General features: G+C 56.9%; 6 protein-coding genes across 6 annotated transcripts; 4 read left to right on the top strand and 2 right to left on the bottom strand.

Moving 5' to 3' along the window:
- Positions 1-1,799: 1,799 nt before the first annotated feature.
- Positions 1,800-2,108, top strand: N657DRAFT_545498 (uncharacterized protein; the record flags this gene model as incomplete). Its single annotated transcript, XM_062787851.1, has 1 exon — positions 1,800-2,108. A coding segment is annotated over one exon (309 nt), but the record flags the coding sequence as incomplete, so codon positions are not given.
- Positions 2,109-2,557: 449 nt separating this feature from the next.
- Positions 2,558-5,250, bottom strand: N657DRAFT_564145 (histidine biosynthesis trifunctional-protein; the record flags this gene model as incomplete). Its single annotated transcript, XM_062788259.1, has 2 exons — positions 2,558-2,748; positions 2,844-5,250. The coding sequence occupies 2 exons, from the start codon at positions 5,248-5,250 to the stop codon at positions 2,558-2,560; spliced, it is 2,598 nt and encodes an 865-aa protein (XP_062652685.1).
- Positions 5,251-6,165: 915 nt separating this feature from the next.
- Positions 6,166-6,669, top strand: N657DRAFT_548698 (transcription factor TAFII-31; the record flags this gene model as incomplete). The annotated part of the gene is made up of 1 exon (XM_062787876.1): positions 6,166-6,669. A coding segment is annotated over one exon (504 nt), but the record flags the coding sequence as incomplete, so codon positions are not given.
- Positions 6,670-7,276: 607 nt separating this feature from the next.
- N657DRAFT_676629 (LNS2-domain-containing protein) lies at positions 7,277-9,625 on the bottom strand (the record flags this gene model as incomplete). Its single annotated transcript, XM_062795911.1, has 2 exons — positions 7,277-9,111; positions 9,163-9,625. 2 exons carry the CDS (start codon positions 9,623-9,625, stop codon positions 7,277-7,279), a joined length of 2,298 nt encoding a protein of 765 aa, XP_062652683.1.
- A 2,030-nt stretch (positions 9,626-11,655) lies between these two features.
- Positions 11,656-12,319, top strand: N657DRAFT_676628 (uncharacterized protein; the record flags this gene model as incomplete). The annotated part of the gene is made up of 2 exons (XM_062795910.1): positions 11,656-11,797; positions 12,078-12,319. The coding sequence occupies 2 exons, from the start codon at positions 11,656-11,658 to the stop codon at positions 12,317-12,319; spliced, it is 384 nt and encodes a 127-aa protein (XP_062652682.1).
- A 943-nt stretch (positions 12,320-13,262) lies between these two features.
- Positions 13,263-15,870, top strand: N657DRAFT_660449 (autophagy-related protein 22; the record flags this gene model as incomplete). Its single annotated transcript, XM_062795049.1, has 2 exons — positions 13,263-14,048; positions 14,234-15,870. The coding sequence occupies exons 1-2, from the start codon at positions 13,736-13,738 to the stop codon at positions 15,868-15,870; spliced, it is 1,950 nt and encodes a 649-aa protein (XP_062652681.1). The 5' UTR covers positions 13,263-13,735.
- Positions 15,871-15,911: the final 41 nt, after the last annotated feature.

Genomic DNA, 15,911 nt, shown 5'->3' with positions numbered 1-15,911 from the left:
AGGGTGGTTAACCCGATGCAGAACAGCTCGTGTCGCGCTGGGCCGCCGGTCTTTCCGATTTGGGCATAGTGCCGCGTGGGCAAACGTGATTGCGAGAACCTTCAACCCCTTTTTCCACATTCCACCACTTCTGTTATGTAACTCATTTCTACTCCGTACCGTCTTACTGTTGAGTGTTCCAGAACACCAGGTAGGTCTAAGGTAAGCTTAGCCATTTTTTCAGGGGGCATGTAGGGCGAAATGCTGGTATGATCTACTAAGACAAGCTGGGACGAGTATAGCACACCTAACCCGAACCCTTGATTTGAGCACTTCCTAAACCTGCCTGGGCTCATCGACATTCAGAAATTTAAAGACCACCTGCACTAGGCTAGGTAAGGTGCGTTAGTCTTATTGAATTAGTCGTGATAGCCCAGAATCTGAGCCGCAATTTAATATATCGTGCTGTGAAACCCATATGTCAACTACGTGGCAGCGGCGAGGGGATACGCTCCGCAATGTTGAGATGAAGGGAGGCTGAGAGTTCCATTGAAGCTCGTGCTTCTGTCAACCCGACTTCAATCACTTCAACTTTTCTCCGCATGCCTATTCAAGGGTCCAGGAACCCCGAACAAACTCCTTTGCCCTTCTTACGTATGTATGGTCTTGACGGCTTGTCGAATTGAATATCCCATGTCGTTTTAAAGTTGCCCATTTATTACGTGTTCCTCCCCCAGGTTCTTGCAGCTGATAATGCTATCGCGTGTCCAATAACTCCGAAGACTCCAATCGGCCCACTTCTACACATCAAAGGAGGCGGAACAACGTCGATTAACCGCTCCTCGGTTCTTCGGGCTTCGACCGAGAAACGCAGGCTACCTTAGCCAATGGCATCCACGGGCGGAGGCGACTGCGCCTTGTGAGCAACGTGATATACAGCAGAAGACGGCCGACCTGTTGGTTGCACAGGAGGATCATCGCATAGCCTCGCTGCGCTTCGATTGCCCGGCACGCCCGGTCACTCAAGGTCCATGGTCCTGATCGGAGATCCTACTAGGTACCATGTAGGCATCCAACCCGGCATCGAGTGGTACCAAGACACATGTCTGCACGGGTTAGCTTGTGTGTAACGCCCACTGCTTGAAATCAGAAGGTATTGTTACATGTACAAGCGATGAACCTGCAGCTTAGCAGATTACGAGTTCCCTGCTATAAGTCTAAGAGCAACATGAAGATAGTCTTGACCAACAGCGGAAGACAGCAATAGCTGAATTACACAGGGCAACGTGAGCAAGGTTGAGGACCTGAGCATATGTGAATGCAGCAGGGCGCAATCTTGCCTAATAATGGCTGTGTCTCATGGCAAGCTTCCCAGTTTATTGAATTGAGAAACCACACCAGTCATCAAACCGCCTTGCGGTCAGCCTTTGTCATAGAATGACCAACGAGAAGAACCAGTTTCGCACCAACACCCGAATCGGCATCGAAGCAGCGGGGCGATCCAGTCAACATCATGTGATGGCCTGTCATGACGATGGGGAATTCTGTATCACTGGCAAGCAGTTTAGCCTATAAAGCCTGTAAACAACCTGGGATTGCTCGATTCTTCTTACCACGTACGACTTGCCCACATCTTTGTCCAAGGCTGTTCAGCCAAGGTACTAAAAGTCCTCCTTCAAGCCAGTGACAGATTTTACTCGAGCACTATGGGCATCCTCAACAAAATTCGATCAGCAAAGACGACCGAGAGCCTTCCTGAGGGTACCGATAAGCGCCAGCAAGGAACAACCGACAAGGTGCCCACCGAGAACGGTCAAGCAAGCCCAAAGCCCAAGAAATCACTTTATCAGCGCTGCGTCGATGCCAGAACGGGACGGAACAACCAGATCTCGGACGATGATCTGCGGAAGTACACGGGCATGACCAAGGCTCAGCTGAACGAATGGTCCAAGGACCGGTCCGGTGTTGCTGGAAACCAGCTAGCCGGCTCGCTAGCGATGGGGCCAGCTTCCGGGCTGGGAGGTATGATGACTGCTGAGGGATACGGCGGATGGGGCCCGGATGCGGCAGGGAAGCTGAAGTTCCCGCCGAAGCCGGCTCACCAGGAGAAGAAAGCCTTTGAGGAGAAGGTCGATTGACTCGTGCTCGAAACCAGCTTTTCTGCGTGCTTGCACGGATTATGGATAGGAGATCTGAGAGAGAGGGCGGGGGATGCAACTTTTGCTGGCAGAGACGGGGGGAGAGGATTGGCTCGATCAACTTTCCTTGAAGCCAACCGGCCTGGTTGCCATTGTTGTGTACTGCCATCCCTCGTCGACCAAGCCCTGGGCGCAACATCTAGCTTGAGTTGTCATGGAAATAGTACCTTTGCCGTTGTTCCGGACTATCGTTTCAAAAGGTGGTGGCCAATTGTCCGCGTTATCTGCAAGTCCTGCTGGTTTCGGCACCTGCTGGTCAATGCTAGCTTGAAGCTGGAGGAAGCCATGAACAACTTGCATCAACATGCTTTGTGCGGACATGCATATCGATTGACGAGTATAGGTGGTTTTCGAATGACAGCAAGAGATGATATCCAATGTCACCGGCTCATGTGCTCCAGCCGGATGCTGACAGCCCTCCTGTGAGCCTCGAGCTCCTCCACCTTGGCAAGCTGCATCACCGCCTCGCCCACATTCCGGAGGCCTTCGGCCGTCAGGTTCGAGCTAGTGATGTGCTTGACAAAGGACGCAAGATTGACGCCCGAGTATTGCTTGGCATAGCCGTACGTCGCTACACAAGCCATTAGTACGACGGCAGAAAGAGAAAATAATCGAGAGGCGGAAGGGCGAAAAGAGGAAAATAAGAGAGAGTTAGGTAGCACTTACGCAGTGAGTGGTTGACACCAGCAGAGTAGTCTCCCACGCTCTCGGGAGTCCACTCGCCGATAAACACGCTCCCGGCGTTCATGACCTTATCCACCGCCTCCCCGGCGTCCTTGAGCTGGAGAATCAGATGCTCGGGCGCGTACTTGTTGCTGATCTCCATCGCCTCGTCCACCGTCTTGACACGCACTGTCAGAGAGTGGGCGATCGAGCCACGCACGATGTCCACCCGAGGAAGCTCCATAGCCTGCCGGTGGACCTCGTCCTCAATGGCCGCCAGCTGGGCATTGGTGAGGTTCACCGCAATTAGGACCACCTGGCTATCGACGCCATGCTCCGCCTGCGACAGGAGATCCGAGGCGACAAACGCCGGATTGGCGTCTTTGTCGGCAATGACGAGCACCTCGGACGGACCGGCTGGCATGTCGATGCTCACGCCAGCGTTGGTGTCGTTGCTGACGTACATCTTGGCTGCCGTGACAAATTGGTTGCCAGGGCCAAGGATCTTGTCCACCTTGGTCACGCTCTCGGTGCCGTACGCCATGGCCGCAACGGCCTGGGCGCCACCCGCCAGGACGATAGATTCAGCACCGACCTTGTGGGCCACGTACACGATCTCGGGGGTGACGGTACCGTCCGAACGCGGTGGCGATGCGAGGACGATCTTCTTGCAACCAGCGACCATGGCGGGGACACCGAGCATGAGCGCCGTGCTGGGAAGGACGGCAGTACCACCAGGAACATAAAGACCCACGGCTTCAATTGGTCTCGAGAACCGGCCGCAAACAACACCAGGCATGGTTTCCACCTGCAGCGGCTTCTCCTCCTTCTGGGCTGCATGGAACTTGCGGATGTTCTCAAAAGATACGTCAATCGCCTTGATGGTCTCGGCAGGCAGCTGCATGAGAGACTCTGGGAACGGTGCCTTGAGGACGGGCGACGTCAGTGAGGTCGCCTTCTCGAACTTGTGAGTGTATGCGAGAACGGCCTTGTCGCCGTTCTTCCGAACGTCGTCGATGATGGGCGTAATGATCTTCATGATGGCCTCCGACGACTTTTGTGAGGGCCGCTTCAGAGCTTCATCAAGCTGCTCCGTTGAAGTGTTAGCCATGTCGTAGACCTTCATGGTAATTTTCTCGGACGCCGCCTCCTTGGGTGTCTCCTTGACTGGCGCCGAGGCGGCTACACTCGCCGCAGGCTTGATACCCTCCTTCTCCGCCCACTTCCCCTTGGCATCTCCTGTCCTGCGCTTGACCTTGTAGCTCTTGGCGTCGAGGCTCCTCTCAATATCAGCGAGAGTGACGCCGGCGCTCACGGTCCTTGTCAGGGCAAAGTATATGAGATCTGCGGCCTCAAAAGCCACCTCTTCTGGCGTCTTTGCGTCGCAGAGCTCCTCGGCCTCCTCCATGATTTTGGCTCGCAGCAGCTTCTCATCAGAGAAGAGGCGAGCAGTGTAGGAACCTGCTGGCGCTGACTGCTTCCTCGACAGGAGCGTCTTCTCCAGTTTGGCAATACCCTTCAAGTCCCCAAAGCAACCCGACTGTTCCAGGTGGCAGAAGCGCCCCTTTTGCCTGACGACGAACTTGAGGGCGTCGTTGTCGCAGTCCAACGATATCCGGACCAGCTCCTGTGTGTCGCCGGACGTTGCCCCCTTGTACCATAAGCCGCGCTTCCGGCTCTGGTAGACACCTGTCTGGGTCTTGAGTGCCTCCCCGACGCTCTCCTCACTGCTGTACACCAGGCCGAGCGCCGTGTCATGCTCGTCGACAACGACAGTGGGAATCAAGCCGTCCGCACGGTCTGACTTCCAGGTAGCGGCGAGGATCTTGGGCACAGCAAGCTTGCCGGCCTGCGTCGTGCTGCTCAGCCCTGTCGAAGGCAGGATGGGGATGGCATTGCACTGGACAGCGAAAGCAATGAATTTCTCCAAGTCGGTTCCTCCAACAGGCTTGATGAAGAGCGGCGCGATCTTTTTGTTCTTGATCTCCTCGATTGATTGCACTGCAGAAGATGCTGTTTGGTCGAAGCCCGAGACGAGCAAGCCGTGCTCCGTGGCAGCGGAAGACACCTGGCTTGCTCCATTGTCGTCCACGACGGTAGCAACTCGGGAGCCAAACTCGGCAAAATCGGGCAGCTGTTCGGGGCGAACAAAGACCTTGCGGGCGCCGGCGTCGAGGAGGTTGACGACATCGTCGCGGGACTCGAGGCGTGTCACGTCGAAGAAGGGCTGGAACTCGGTGTTATGGCGCCCAAGGAAGCGCAGGATCTTGTCGACGGTTTGTGGCGCAACTTCGAAGAAGACGCAACCAAGACACGACACCTCCTCGCGGCTGAGGCCCTCCTTTTCGCCGCCGAGCCCCGGAGGGACATTGACGCTGATGAGGAAGGGAAGCGGCAGCGTCGTCTCCATGGCGTCGCGTGTCGGTGTGGCTGCGGAACAATGGGAAACAGAGTACAGAAGCAGTGGGCTGAGCCTGTTATGACTCTTTCTTCTACTTGTAAGTCCCCGGCAGCCACGGCGAAAATTGGCGAGGACTTGGAGTCATTTCAAGTTTCGCGGTCGCCCTCCTGTATCGGCATCCACTCCGGCCCAGCCCAAGGTGGGGTCGCCCATCTGCCCCTCCATTGCCCTGACGTCCCGCTGCGCATTCTGAAATTTCAGACCAGGAAACCTTTTCGGCAGGGGTCTCACAAGATAAGCTTTGGTCAATGCGCTTGTTCTTGGCTCTAGAACGGATCATTTAGCCTCCGAATCATCGGCCAGCAGCGAGCCGGCCTTGGGCTTGGCACTCCCGTCGCGCTTGAATTGAATTGTCGCGGCTCTCGATTTGAAGTCGCAACTCCGGGGAAGCCACACTTCCGATTGTTCATAGCCTTCAATTTCGACCGACCTCTCTCCGCAGTTGCACTCTTGCCACATTTGCCGTCGAATATGTGCGGACCTTAACAAGCTCTGAAGCTCCAACTATAGCCGTAAGGTACTCCCACTTTCTCACGCAGACCACCACGATCAGTCAGGCGCGACCTATCCACCATCAAGTCGATATCCCACAGCGACCATCCCCATCGACATTCCTCTTTGCTCAAAGCATAGAAGCTCATCACCATGTCCGCGGCTGGCGTCACGGCGCCCCAAACCAACGGGATCCCGCCCTCCTCCGCCGCTCCAACCTCCCAAACACTTACCAACACACAGCCACCGCAATCCCAGTCCCAACCAGCAACAAACCCAAGCCCTTCCCAAAGCCAACCGCAACCCCAACAATCACAACAACAACAACCCCATATACACGCCGCAACCAACCCCTCTGCCGCCGCCCCGCGGCCCCGCGACGCGCGCACAATCGAGCTTCTCCTGACCGCACAGGGCGTCACCTCCTTCGAGCAGCGCGTGCCCCTCTTGCTGCTCGATTTTGCCTACCGGCACACGTCGTCCATCCTCTCGGATGCCTTACACCTCGCAGCAGACCCGTACACGTCGCACGCCGGCGCCCGGCCCAGCGCGGCGTCGGGCGCGGCGCCCGTCAACGTCGGCGAGGCGACCATCACCAGCAACGCGGTGCAGCTTGCCATTGCGAGTCGGCTGGGGTTTCAATTTCGGGGCGGCGGGGGTGGCGGGATTGGAGGGGGCGGGGGTGGTGGCGCGAGTAAGGACTGGATGATGGAGCTGGCGAGGGAGACGAACAAGCATGCGCTGCCAAGGGTTGCGCCGAGCGAGTGGGGGGTGAGGTTGCCCAGCGAGAGGTTTGTGCTGAGCGGAGTGGCTTGGGGGCTGAGGGATGTGCTGGCCGGGCAGGAGGGAGAAGAGGAGAGTAGTGAGGAGGAGGAGGACGGAGGGATGATGGTTGACGGGCCTGGCGACGGCGGTGAAAGGAGAGGGGCGGACGCGATGGAGGTGGAGACGGAGGATGTTGGCGGAGATGGCGTTGAGGGCGGGACGATCGGGGATGTGTTTGGGGATGAGGGCATGGAGGATGAGGAGATGGCTGAAGCCTGAGGTGGTTGTGCGACAGAATCGTGTGGCGCATCGGGAACCCTCTGTATCGGAGAGCTAAGGAATTGGCTGTTCTAGGCAGCATGGGAGGCGTTATGGTGTTCTTGGAAGGTTCGTTATTGATGTGAAAAGATCGGGCCGGACGGAGACTCTATCCGCACTCCGCGTCAGATAAGTTTTTTGAGTGTCTATGCCGGGACTGCAGAGATACCATCACCTTGACACGGAAAGCCTCGTTGAAAGCGATAAATAAACATTCCTGGATAAAAGTTTGAAACTGCAAATATCCATGTATCCGCCGTACGCCACGCTATGCAAAGCTGCGGACAAAAGTCGTCCTACACTAATCTACGGTCCATGACCCATAGTATACTTCATGCTATGCGCGCCAATTCCCTTTCCAATGTCACATGCTCCTTCGGAAGCGACAAACTGCGCCAATCTACTTCTTGTCCACCCGCAAATTCTTCACGCCTGTAATCAGCTCAGCATTTACATCACGAACTGTTTCCCCCGAAGACGCTGGCTTAGTCTTGCCGTCTGGAGTCGGCTCTTCCCCTTCCCCCTCCTCCTCGTCTTCTTCATCCTCATCTGCTTCGTCCATCTCGCCCTCTTCATCATCGGCATACTCGTCCTCCATCATGGACCCCATCATTCGCTCTTCATCATAGCTCTCCTCCAGCGCGCTGCCCTCGCCGTAGTCGTCTGCAGAGTTGCGCGAGAAGTAGCTGTCTGCGAGCCCGTCGCCGGCATCTTCGTCATCGTCCTCGGCGTACTGGCTGTCGCGATCATCGTCAACCTCGTGACCCTCGTCATGCTCGCGCTCGGTATCGCTTGCCGAGAACTCGTCGAGTTCCAACGGCGTGTCGCGCCAGTACTTGAAGTCCGTGTAGTCCTCGCCGCCGCCCTTGACGAGGGTGCCGACAGGCGGAAAGTAGTGGTCGACGACCTCGCTCATGTTGACGTAGCTGAGCTTCATCCGGTTAAGACTCAACAGATCCAGCGATACCTCGGCGTTGGAATTGATGGTGAAAATGCGGGTACGCGGCACGTCCACGCACCGGTACGAGATTTGGTCCGTGAAGCGGTTGCCAAAACCGGCGTAAAATGGGGACCGGTCTGGCCCGTACAGGCTGCGGATGTCGCGGAGAGTCGACATCTTGAAGATGTGGGGCTTGCGCAGGTAGATCTCTCGGCGCAGCGCGGCCATGGTCCGGTCCGGCGACAGGATCGTCGGGCCCCGCGGGAGGCGGTATCCGTCCTGTACTATCCCTGCGAGGTACGTCCTCGTGCTGTCAGCCTGGCCCACGGACCGACTGGTCAGGTACATGATGTTGTACCCGTTTGCGACGATGTCGCTGTACAGCTTTGCCACTCCTGCATGCGTCCAGTCCCGCCCAATCATGTTCAACACGTGGCCGAGCGCGTCGGATTTGGTTATTGTCCCATCAATGTCCGAGATGACCACCGGCGTCTCGTGCTTCCACAGGTACATGTACGCCTGGCAGGTGGCTCGGTTAACGGTGAAGCTCATGTGGTTCTCACCTGGCTTCAGGTTTAGAGCCTTCAGCTGGTCGCTAGTCAACCGCAGCGTCTTAGCATAGTTCCGGTTAGGGTCGCCGGCTGCCGAGGTGCCCGGGGAGCTCGGAGGGGTCTGCAGAGTCGTTTGCCCAAGGTCTGACTCGGTCCTCCTGTGACTCGAGGCACTCGGTGAAGCCGTGGCGTCGCTGCTGTCGCTCTGATAGCCAGGATCTGAAACAGCATCCGAGGCCAAACCAGGCGGGCTCCGTAGCGTCGATTCCATTGCCTTTTTCATGGCCGCAGCTTTTGCCTCCTCGCTGCTATAGATCCAAAGGTTTCCTCGCTCGTCAACGCCAATGAGAGCCCCAATGTCGTAGTTGCCGTCGAGTTCTTCGGTGAGCACTTTGCGAGCAAGGATCTCTGCCCTGATAGCGTCCTCGTCGTTGTTCTTGAACCCCGCCATATCCAGCATCAAGTCCCCCGTTTCGGTAACATGGCTCGGTATGTTGACTGCGGCCAGTTCTCTCGACAGTTTGATAGCCCTTTGCATAGCCTCACCTGGCGCAAGCGGTGGCGGGCTGTGGGACCGTTCCGAGTATGTTGGACTGTCGCCCTCGATGGATCCGTTCTCGCTGGGCTGCTTGCGTCCTGCTCGCCGCAGGAAATCATCGCTATGAGGACGCTGGGGCGGGCCGTCAGGAGAGGGTGGAACGCCTCTAGAAAGCTCAGGAGACGTTGACCTCGGCGTGAGCAGCCCTAGTTCCTGTTAACAATAGCCCCGATTTGACGGCAGAAGTCTCTGCATACCATCTCTCCCAATAGGATGAAGGACCGTAGGAGGAGGCCGAGCGATACTCGATGACCGGGCCTTTCCGACAGCGTCGTTGAGGTCAAGCGACTCGGGCTCCTGCAGCGGTGGCTGACCGGACCGCATCGGGTCCAGTGGGGGGCTCGAAGCGGGTGACACTAGCGGCGAAGTCTGCAGGCTCTTTGGGATGGTATCGCTGGTTTCGAAGACGAAGAAGGCTTCTCCACCCTCTCCGAGCTTCATAGCGTAGGGTTGCTTGACGCCATTGACCTTGAACTCGACCTTCTTCTCGAACGGACGAAGGAGCGAGAACTTGCCGAAGCGCACATGGAACGGAGAGCACGCAAGACTCCCGTCCTCCTGTTCAACGACGATCACGTCAATGGCCCCGCTGAGGGTGGCCGGGTTGATCGAGTTCCATGCTGTCGAGACCGAATCGCTCAAGTTTCTGACGTACTGCATGGTCGACGGGTGGCCAACGTCCTCGGCAAAGATTTATCTCGCTTTTGTATGGTGTGCAGCGGCCTTGCGGCCAGTGATTGCAGCCGGGATTGTGTGTATAAATGTGCTCAGCGTGGATAGGAGGGAAAGAGGGCTTTTCGTTACACAGGCTGTAAGCCGAGATTGTTGAGGTATTGTGGTTTGCCGGGTAGCCACGCCTAGACTGCTGTTTCCGGCACTCCGGGGCTCGGGGGAGCAGGTTTTTGTTTGAATGGGAATGCGCCAGGGTCACGCAGCGAAACGAGCGCACGATAATGGAACCTCTTCGGATTCTAAAAGCAACGTGAAGACAGACGAGACCGGCGCCTGCAATGTAGGTCAAGCAGAGGCTGGGGGGCGGCCTGAAAAAGCACGATTTGGTAGCCGGAATCCAACGCTAAGGCAAGTCCTGCATGCGCGGACCGTTGAATCGCTTGGGCCGTCTAATTGTATGGATGAAGCTTCGGCGGGCTGCCCTGCGGCTAAAGGGCGAAACTAGGCTGCGAATCAAGAAACGGGGTGGCTCGTTGAGGAGACCAGGCGTTGAGAATGGGAAGGGCAGCTGATGAGAAAGAGATGCCCCAAAAGGACAATCACGAGGACTCAACAAACGCCGAGGAACCCCAATCAGTCACCCGTGCTTGGCCGGGCTGAGACTTTCGATCCGACACAAACCCCAGATACTTATAGCCCTACCCATTCCCAGCTGCAATTGGCTGCCACGTTGTTAGCAGTCTCGTATTGCTCGGTCCCGCCGACAGCCTCGCTGGGGATTTCCACTTGGACCCTTGCCGCGGTTCGCCGACTTCCCTCGCTGATGTCATGGCGCGACTCGGCGCGCGCTAATAACCTATTCGGGATGAAGCCCTGAGAAGGAATTGTTTTTACTTTCTACATACATGTACCTCACAATGTTTTAGGTATGTACACACATACCTCCAGTACCTGGTCGTCGGGAATGCTGGTGCATTCAAGGAGTGCCATGCCTCACCAGGGCAAGAAGGAGGTACTGCAGAAGCCCCAAGACTTGCACGCGTAGACCGGTTTCTCATTCCCAAGTCCAGACGCACGCACCCGACCATGTCTCGCAGCATCGTCTGTTGGCTGGGGGAAACGCAGCCTGGAAAATTGACCCTCTCGTTGAGGAAAGTCGGGAACTCAATGGAAATGGACGACTGACTACGGACCCTGGAAGCTTTGGAGGCAACATATGTGTGCATCCGTACGTGCAAGGTAAGGTATTCTCCTGACACAACATGCTTTCAGCATTCCGCTTCTCCACTGCCCTAGTTTTCGGATGCCGCTCGGTCTGGGTTCCTGGCCGCGACCCTGTCCCGGTAACACTCCATCGAGTCACCCCTTAGAGGGCGGGCACGCTTCCAGCCGATGCAGGACGCACGTGGAAAGGCATCTACACAGTAGTTCGTCGAAGGAATTCCATATCGCGATGCGAAAACTAGGTACGTAATGCTGTTTGGTTGGCTGTTGCTGAGAGGTAGCAGAGACACCCACCCCACAGTTCGTCGCACACGGGCCATCTGCACCTGCTTGCGGATAGTTGCATGTGTAAGTGAGTGTCCCCAGCCTTGAGGCTTAAGCCCTGTCGTATTGCATCTCTCGACACTTAGCTTTTGCTCCTAGAGAACGTGGGGGTCAGCGAGCTCGCATGTAATGCTAAACGAATATTGTGTTATGCAGGAGTCAGATCCCATGCTCCCAGCTCCCTCTTGCTTTCTTATCTTATCTCTGTGATTGTTATCAGTTCGGCAAGGTGCCATGATTCTCGTCTTCCGACCCTGGAACCAGAATTCAAGCCATGCTTTTGTGTGTGCTGCAAGGTGATGGGCGTTGCCGCTGGAGTGCATTATAAGGTGCCTCCCGATTCCATTTCTGGTCTCCTGGGCTTCTGGGTTCTCTAAAACTGAACTCAGCCCGCCAACCACAGTTCCGCTGCTCTGTCCGCTCTCACACAAACAACCTGCTCCTCGGTTAATCCTGTAACGGTCATCGACATGACAGCTCCGGAAGTCTCTCACGGCCGCGGTGGCGCTGGCAATATCAACCCGGACGACACGAAATATGTTGATGGCGAAGTCGTTCGTGTTGGGGAGGTGGGCAGCCACGGAGACGGAGCATTCAGCACTGGTCGTGGAGGTATGTAGCTCAAGGTCCCTCGTCCACGTCTACACAGGAAACAGGGAACAGCAACTACTCCAACCCATCTCGAGACTCCCATGCTCACGTCAACTACCGAGTATTTTTATCACAACACTGCCTCTCCCTCCCATCTCCTGTATCCCAAAACCCCCACAATGCACGCCAAGCCAAGCCACAGCCCGCGATAAGGAGAAACTCGGCGAGCTCTCCTGGCCATCAAATCCCAGGAGTCAGCCCGTGTCAGGCCGCTAATCATTTTCCCTTGAAAAACAAACAGGCGCAGCCAACATCGCCGACGCGGGTGTCAAGCAGTCCGCGCGCGCGGACAAGGACCTGATTCCTGAGGCCGCTATCCGCCCGAGCACCGAAAACACAGACTATCACACAGGCCGAGGTGGGGCGGGCAATGAGTACGTTGCCAAAAAGGACAAGCCGGCGGAAGGGGGGAAGCCCGCGGCGCCGGTCGGCCTGGCGGATAAGTTGAAGAGGAGGATCTTGGGTGCTTTCAGTAAGAAGTGAGAGAATACAGAAGTACAGCGTGCTTGGGGATGTTTTCCGCTTTGGAGATGGGAAAGGGGAGAGGGGGGCTGGGTCTGCTTGGCTTTTGTGCTGCTGTTTTGTCATTATGCCCTGATACCACTAATGGACTGGCAAGGCTCAGTCTGAGTTGAGTCGAATTTGTGCTGAACTACCACCCAGTAATGGAAAGGAGTGGGAGGAATATCCGTAATGTGCAACCTTCGTTCTCCAGAGGTGTCTGCCTTCTCATGGCTTAGTGTGCAGCGAACTCTAACACCATTTGCAGGTGATACCTATTCTCTTGCCAGCTTGCCATCATATCCGCTTTTAAGCTCGAGTTAGATGGTAAATGAGACACGAAGGCTGCCACGATTGCGTGATGAAGCCGGGAACGTCGTAATCCTATGCGTCAGCGTTGGCCGAGGAATGTCGGCGAGGAGATAGACGGTGTACGGATAGTTAATGTAGGTAAGCGATCGGTGGGCGCCCCACCGAGAAGAGAGAGGGACGGTGCCGGTTTGGGTTGATGCAGCTGGTCAGCGCCTACGATTCTGGGTTAGTGTCATGCAATCGACAGGTTGCGCAGGAAACCCGCAGAAACTAGCCGACTTAATTGGCAGTGTGATCGGGGTCAGGCTGGCATGCAGCATGCCGAGGTGTGTAGATCGGTCTCAAGCTGGACTTGATGCCGGCGTCGAGGTTGGGAAAACTCGGTATCAGTCAATGTGCTTCGATGGGAATTTGAGTGACTTATGAAGTGGAACTACTGTCTTCATGAAGAATGGATGGAGAGATAACGTTATTGGGGGGGGGTTACAAAGAGATTACCAGTCGTTGCCTCACCTGACAATTGACTCACGTTTGGGAGGGTAGTCGGCAACCGCAGGATGGCGATCATCAACACCCACACCGTCCCCAGTTCCACACTAACCCCGTCCAGCCGGTGGAGGTTGCCGAGCTCCTTGACGCCCACGGTACTTAACTTGGCGCTGGCCTATCGACATGCGCGTCGGGTCGGAACACCTGGGCTCTCGATGCAGGCGGACAAACAGTGGCCGACTATATCGTCCAAATCATGAACCCACGACGACTGGTTTCCCATGCGCCTGCGACACCATCGGCCTCGACTTGGATTCAGCACCCTGGGCTGGCCCACGGTTTTTAGAAAACCGCTCGAACTCGACTCGGACACCGAAGTCGAATTGATCTCGAACGTGGAAGAACGAAAGGGCTGAGCTCTACCGCAGCGGGCAGCACGGCTCCTGCTATCCGGTCACCTCAGTGGGTTCACTGGGTTGGGTTGACCTGCCTCCAGGCCCCAGTCTGGAGAAGTGACGTCGTTTTAGGGATCGGCTGATCTGTGCGTTCAGGGCAGTGGTTGCCTGCCGGGGACCCCACTAGTGCTGTCCGACAGCCATGGCGCCCCAGAACGAGCCACTGCGGAATGTGCGCCCGCCGCCTGCGCCGCGCCTCTTTTCCCGCCTGTCGCACATGTCGAAGCGCTCTTTCTTGTCGCATTCATCTTCCTTCGAGGCCGACGACGAGCGATCCAGCACCGCCTCCGTGGGAGATTTCGGCATGATGAGTCGCAGCAGAAGTAACAGCGGCAGCAGCAGTTTGGGCATTCCGCCGTCGCGGTACCCAGGGGACGATACAAGGCCCACAAGCTCCAAGGAGCTCGCCGGCTGGTACGCCTATGCTTTCGCCGCCGAGGTCTACGTGATTTGCGGTCAGTGGCCCATGGGGATCGATCAGTACTTGCGTGGTGCAAAGCGAGCTAATCAAACGCTTAGGAATTGGTATGTCGTCGCATCCTTCAGCTCCGCCTTCCCCCGTCCTTCAGGAGGCTGGGACAGCCCAACAGCTCTTTATGCTGTACCTATCTCACTGCGCAGCAAATTGACAAGATAACAGCCTCGTTCATTCCGATACTACTCGAGAGCTTGGCCAGGGAAAATGGCGTCCTCCTCGCCGACCGGAAAACGCCTTGTGGCTCTAGCTCTAACAAGAACACAACCGATGGCGGCCAGTGCATCGTTTATGTGCTGGGCATGGAGATCAACACGGCAAGCTTCGCCATGTACACATTCAGCGTCAGCGTCCTGCTGCAGGCGCTTCTAGTGGTGAGCATCAGCTGCGCCGCGGACCATGGCAATTACCGCAAGAAGCTGCTGCTCGCGTTTGCCTGGATCGGGAGCTCCAGCGTCATGCTCTACATCTTCGTCTCCAAGAGCCTCTATCTGTTTGGCGCCCTGCTCGCTATCATCTCGAATACCTCCTTCGGCGCCTCATTTGTGCTTCTAAACTCGTTTCTCCCCCTTCTCGTCAGGCACCATCCCGAAGTTAGCCATGCTGAAGCCGAGGGTGCCCATTTCGCCGCGAACGGTCAAGGGTTCGGCTGTCACGACTATGTCGGAGTTGAGAGTGGACTGGCCGACTCAACTGCGGCATTACTGCCCAATGGTCCTGTCGAGGAAGGGCAGCCCATGGCCCGGGTGCAGACGCGCGAGGAGCTGACGTCACAGGAGCTGAACCTCTCGACGCAGATTTCAGCCAAGGGCATCGGGATTGGGTACATTGCAGCCCTGTTCGTGCAATGCGTCGCCATCTTCATTCTCATTCGCATGAAGAACACAACATGGTCACAGCGCGTTGTCCTCTTCGTCATCGGCGCCTGGTGGGCCGGATTTACCATTCCCGCAGCCATGTGGCTCCGTCCTCGGCCGGGACCTCCCTTACCAGCAGCATCCAACCACAAAGGGATCCGGGGCTTCGTCTCCTCCACCCTCTACGCGTGGAAGTCTCTGTTCCGCACGATACAGCTGGCAAGACGTCTCATTGACATTGTCCTCTTCCTCGGCGGCTGGTTCCTCCTGTCCGATGCCATCGCCACCACCTCCTCCACGGCCATCCTCTTCGCAAAGACGCAGCTCCACATGGAACCCTGGGCACTAGGCATGATCAACGTCATCTCAACGACAGCCGGTATTGCCGGCGCCTTCTCATGGTCCTCCATCTCGCGCCGCTTCCGCCTGCAGGCGCACCAGACCATCCTCGCGTGCATTGCGCTGTTCGAGATCATCCCGCTGTACGGTCTTGCGGGATACCTCCCCTTCGTCCGGAGCTGGGGCGTGTTTGGGCTGCAGCAGCCGTGGGAAATGTATCCGCTCGCTGCGGTGTATGGGTTTGTGCTCGGGGGTCTGAGCGGGTACTGCCGCTCGCTGTACGGCGAGCTAATCCCGCCGGGATCCGAGGCGGCGTTTTACGCGCTGTATGCGATCACCGATAAAGGGTCGAGCGTGTTTGGGCCGGCGATTGTCGGGGCAATTATCGATGCCTCGGGCGAGATCAGGCCGGCGTTTTGGTTCCTTGCCGCACTGGTCGGGTTGCCGGCGCCGCTCATTTGGTGTATCAACGTCGAGAGGGGCCGGAGTGAGGGGGAGAAGCTGGCTGAGATCATTGAGGGGTTCAAACTCGCCCAGGAGGAGAGGGACGGCGATGAGGAGAGCCGGGCTATTTTGGATGCTTATGATGAGGAGACGGATCGGTGATGGGGTGCGGTTTGGGAATGGAGAGCGGCAACTGGTTCGTT

The sequence above is a fragment of the Parathielavia appendiculata genome (assembly GCF_033297405.1).
Source record: "Parathielavia appendiculata strain CBS 731.68 unplaced genomic scaffold N657scaffold_1, whole genome shotgun sequence".
Taxonomy (NCBI): domain Eukaryota; kingdom Fungi; phylum Ascomycota; class Sordariomycetes; order Sordariales; family Chaetomiaceae; genus Parathielavia; species Parathielavia appendiculata.
This window is presented reverse-complemented; position numbering and strand designations above follow the sequence as displayed.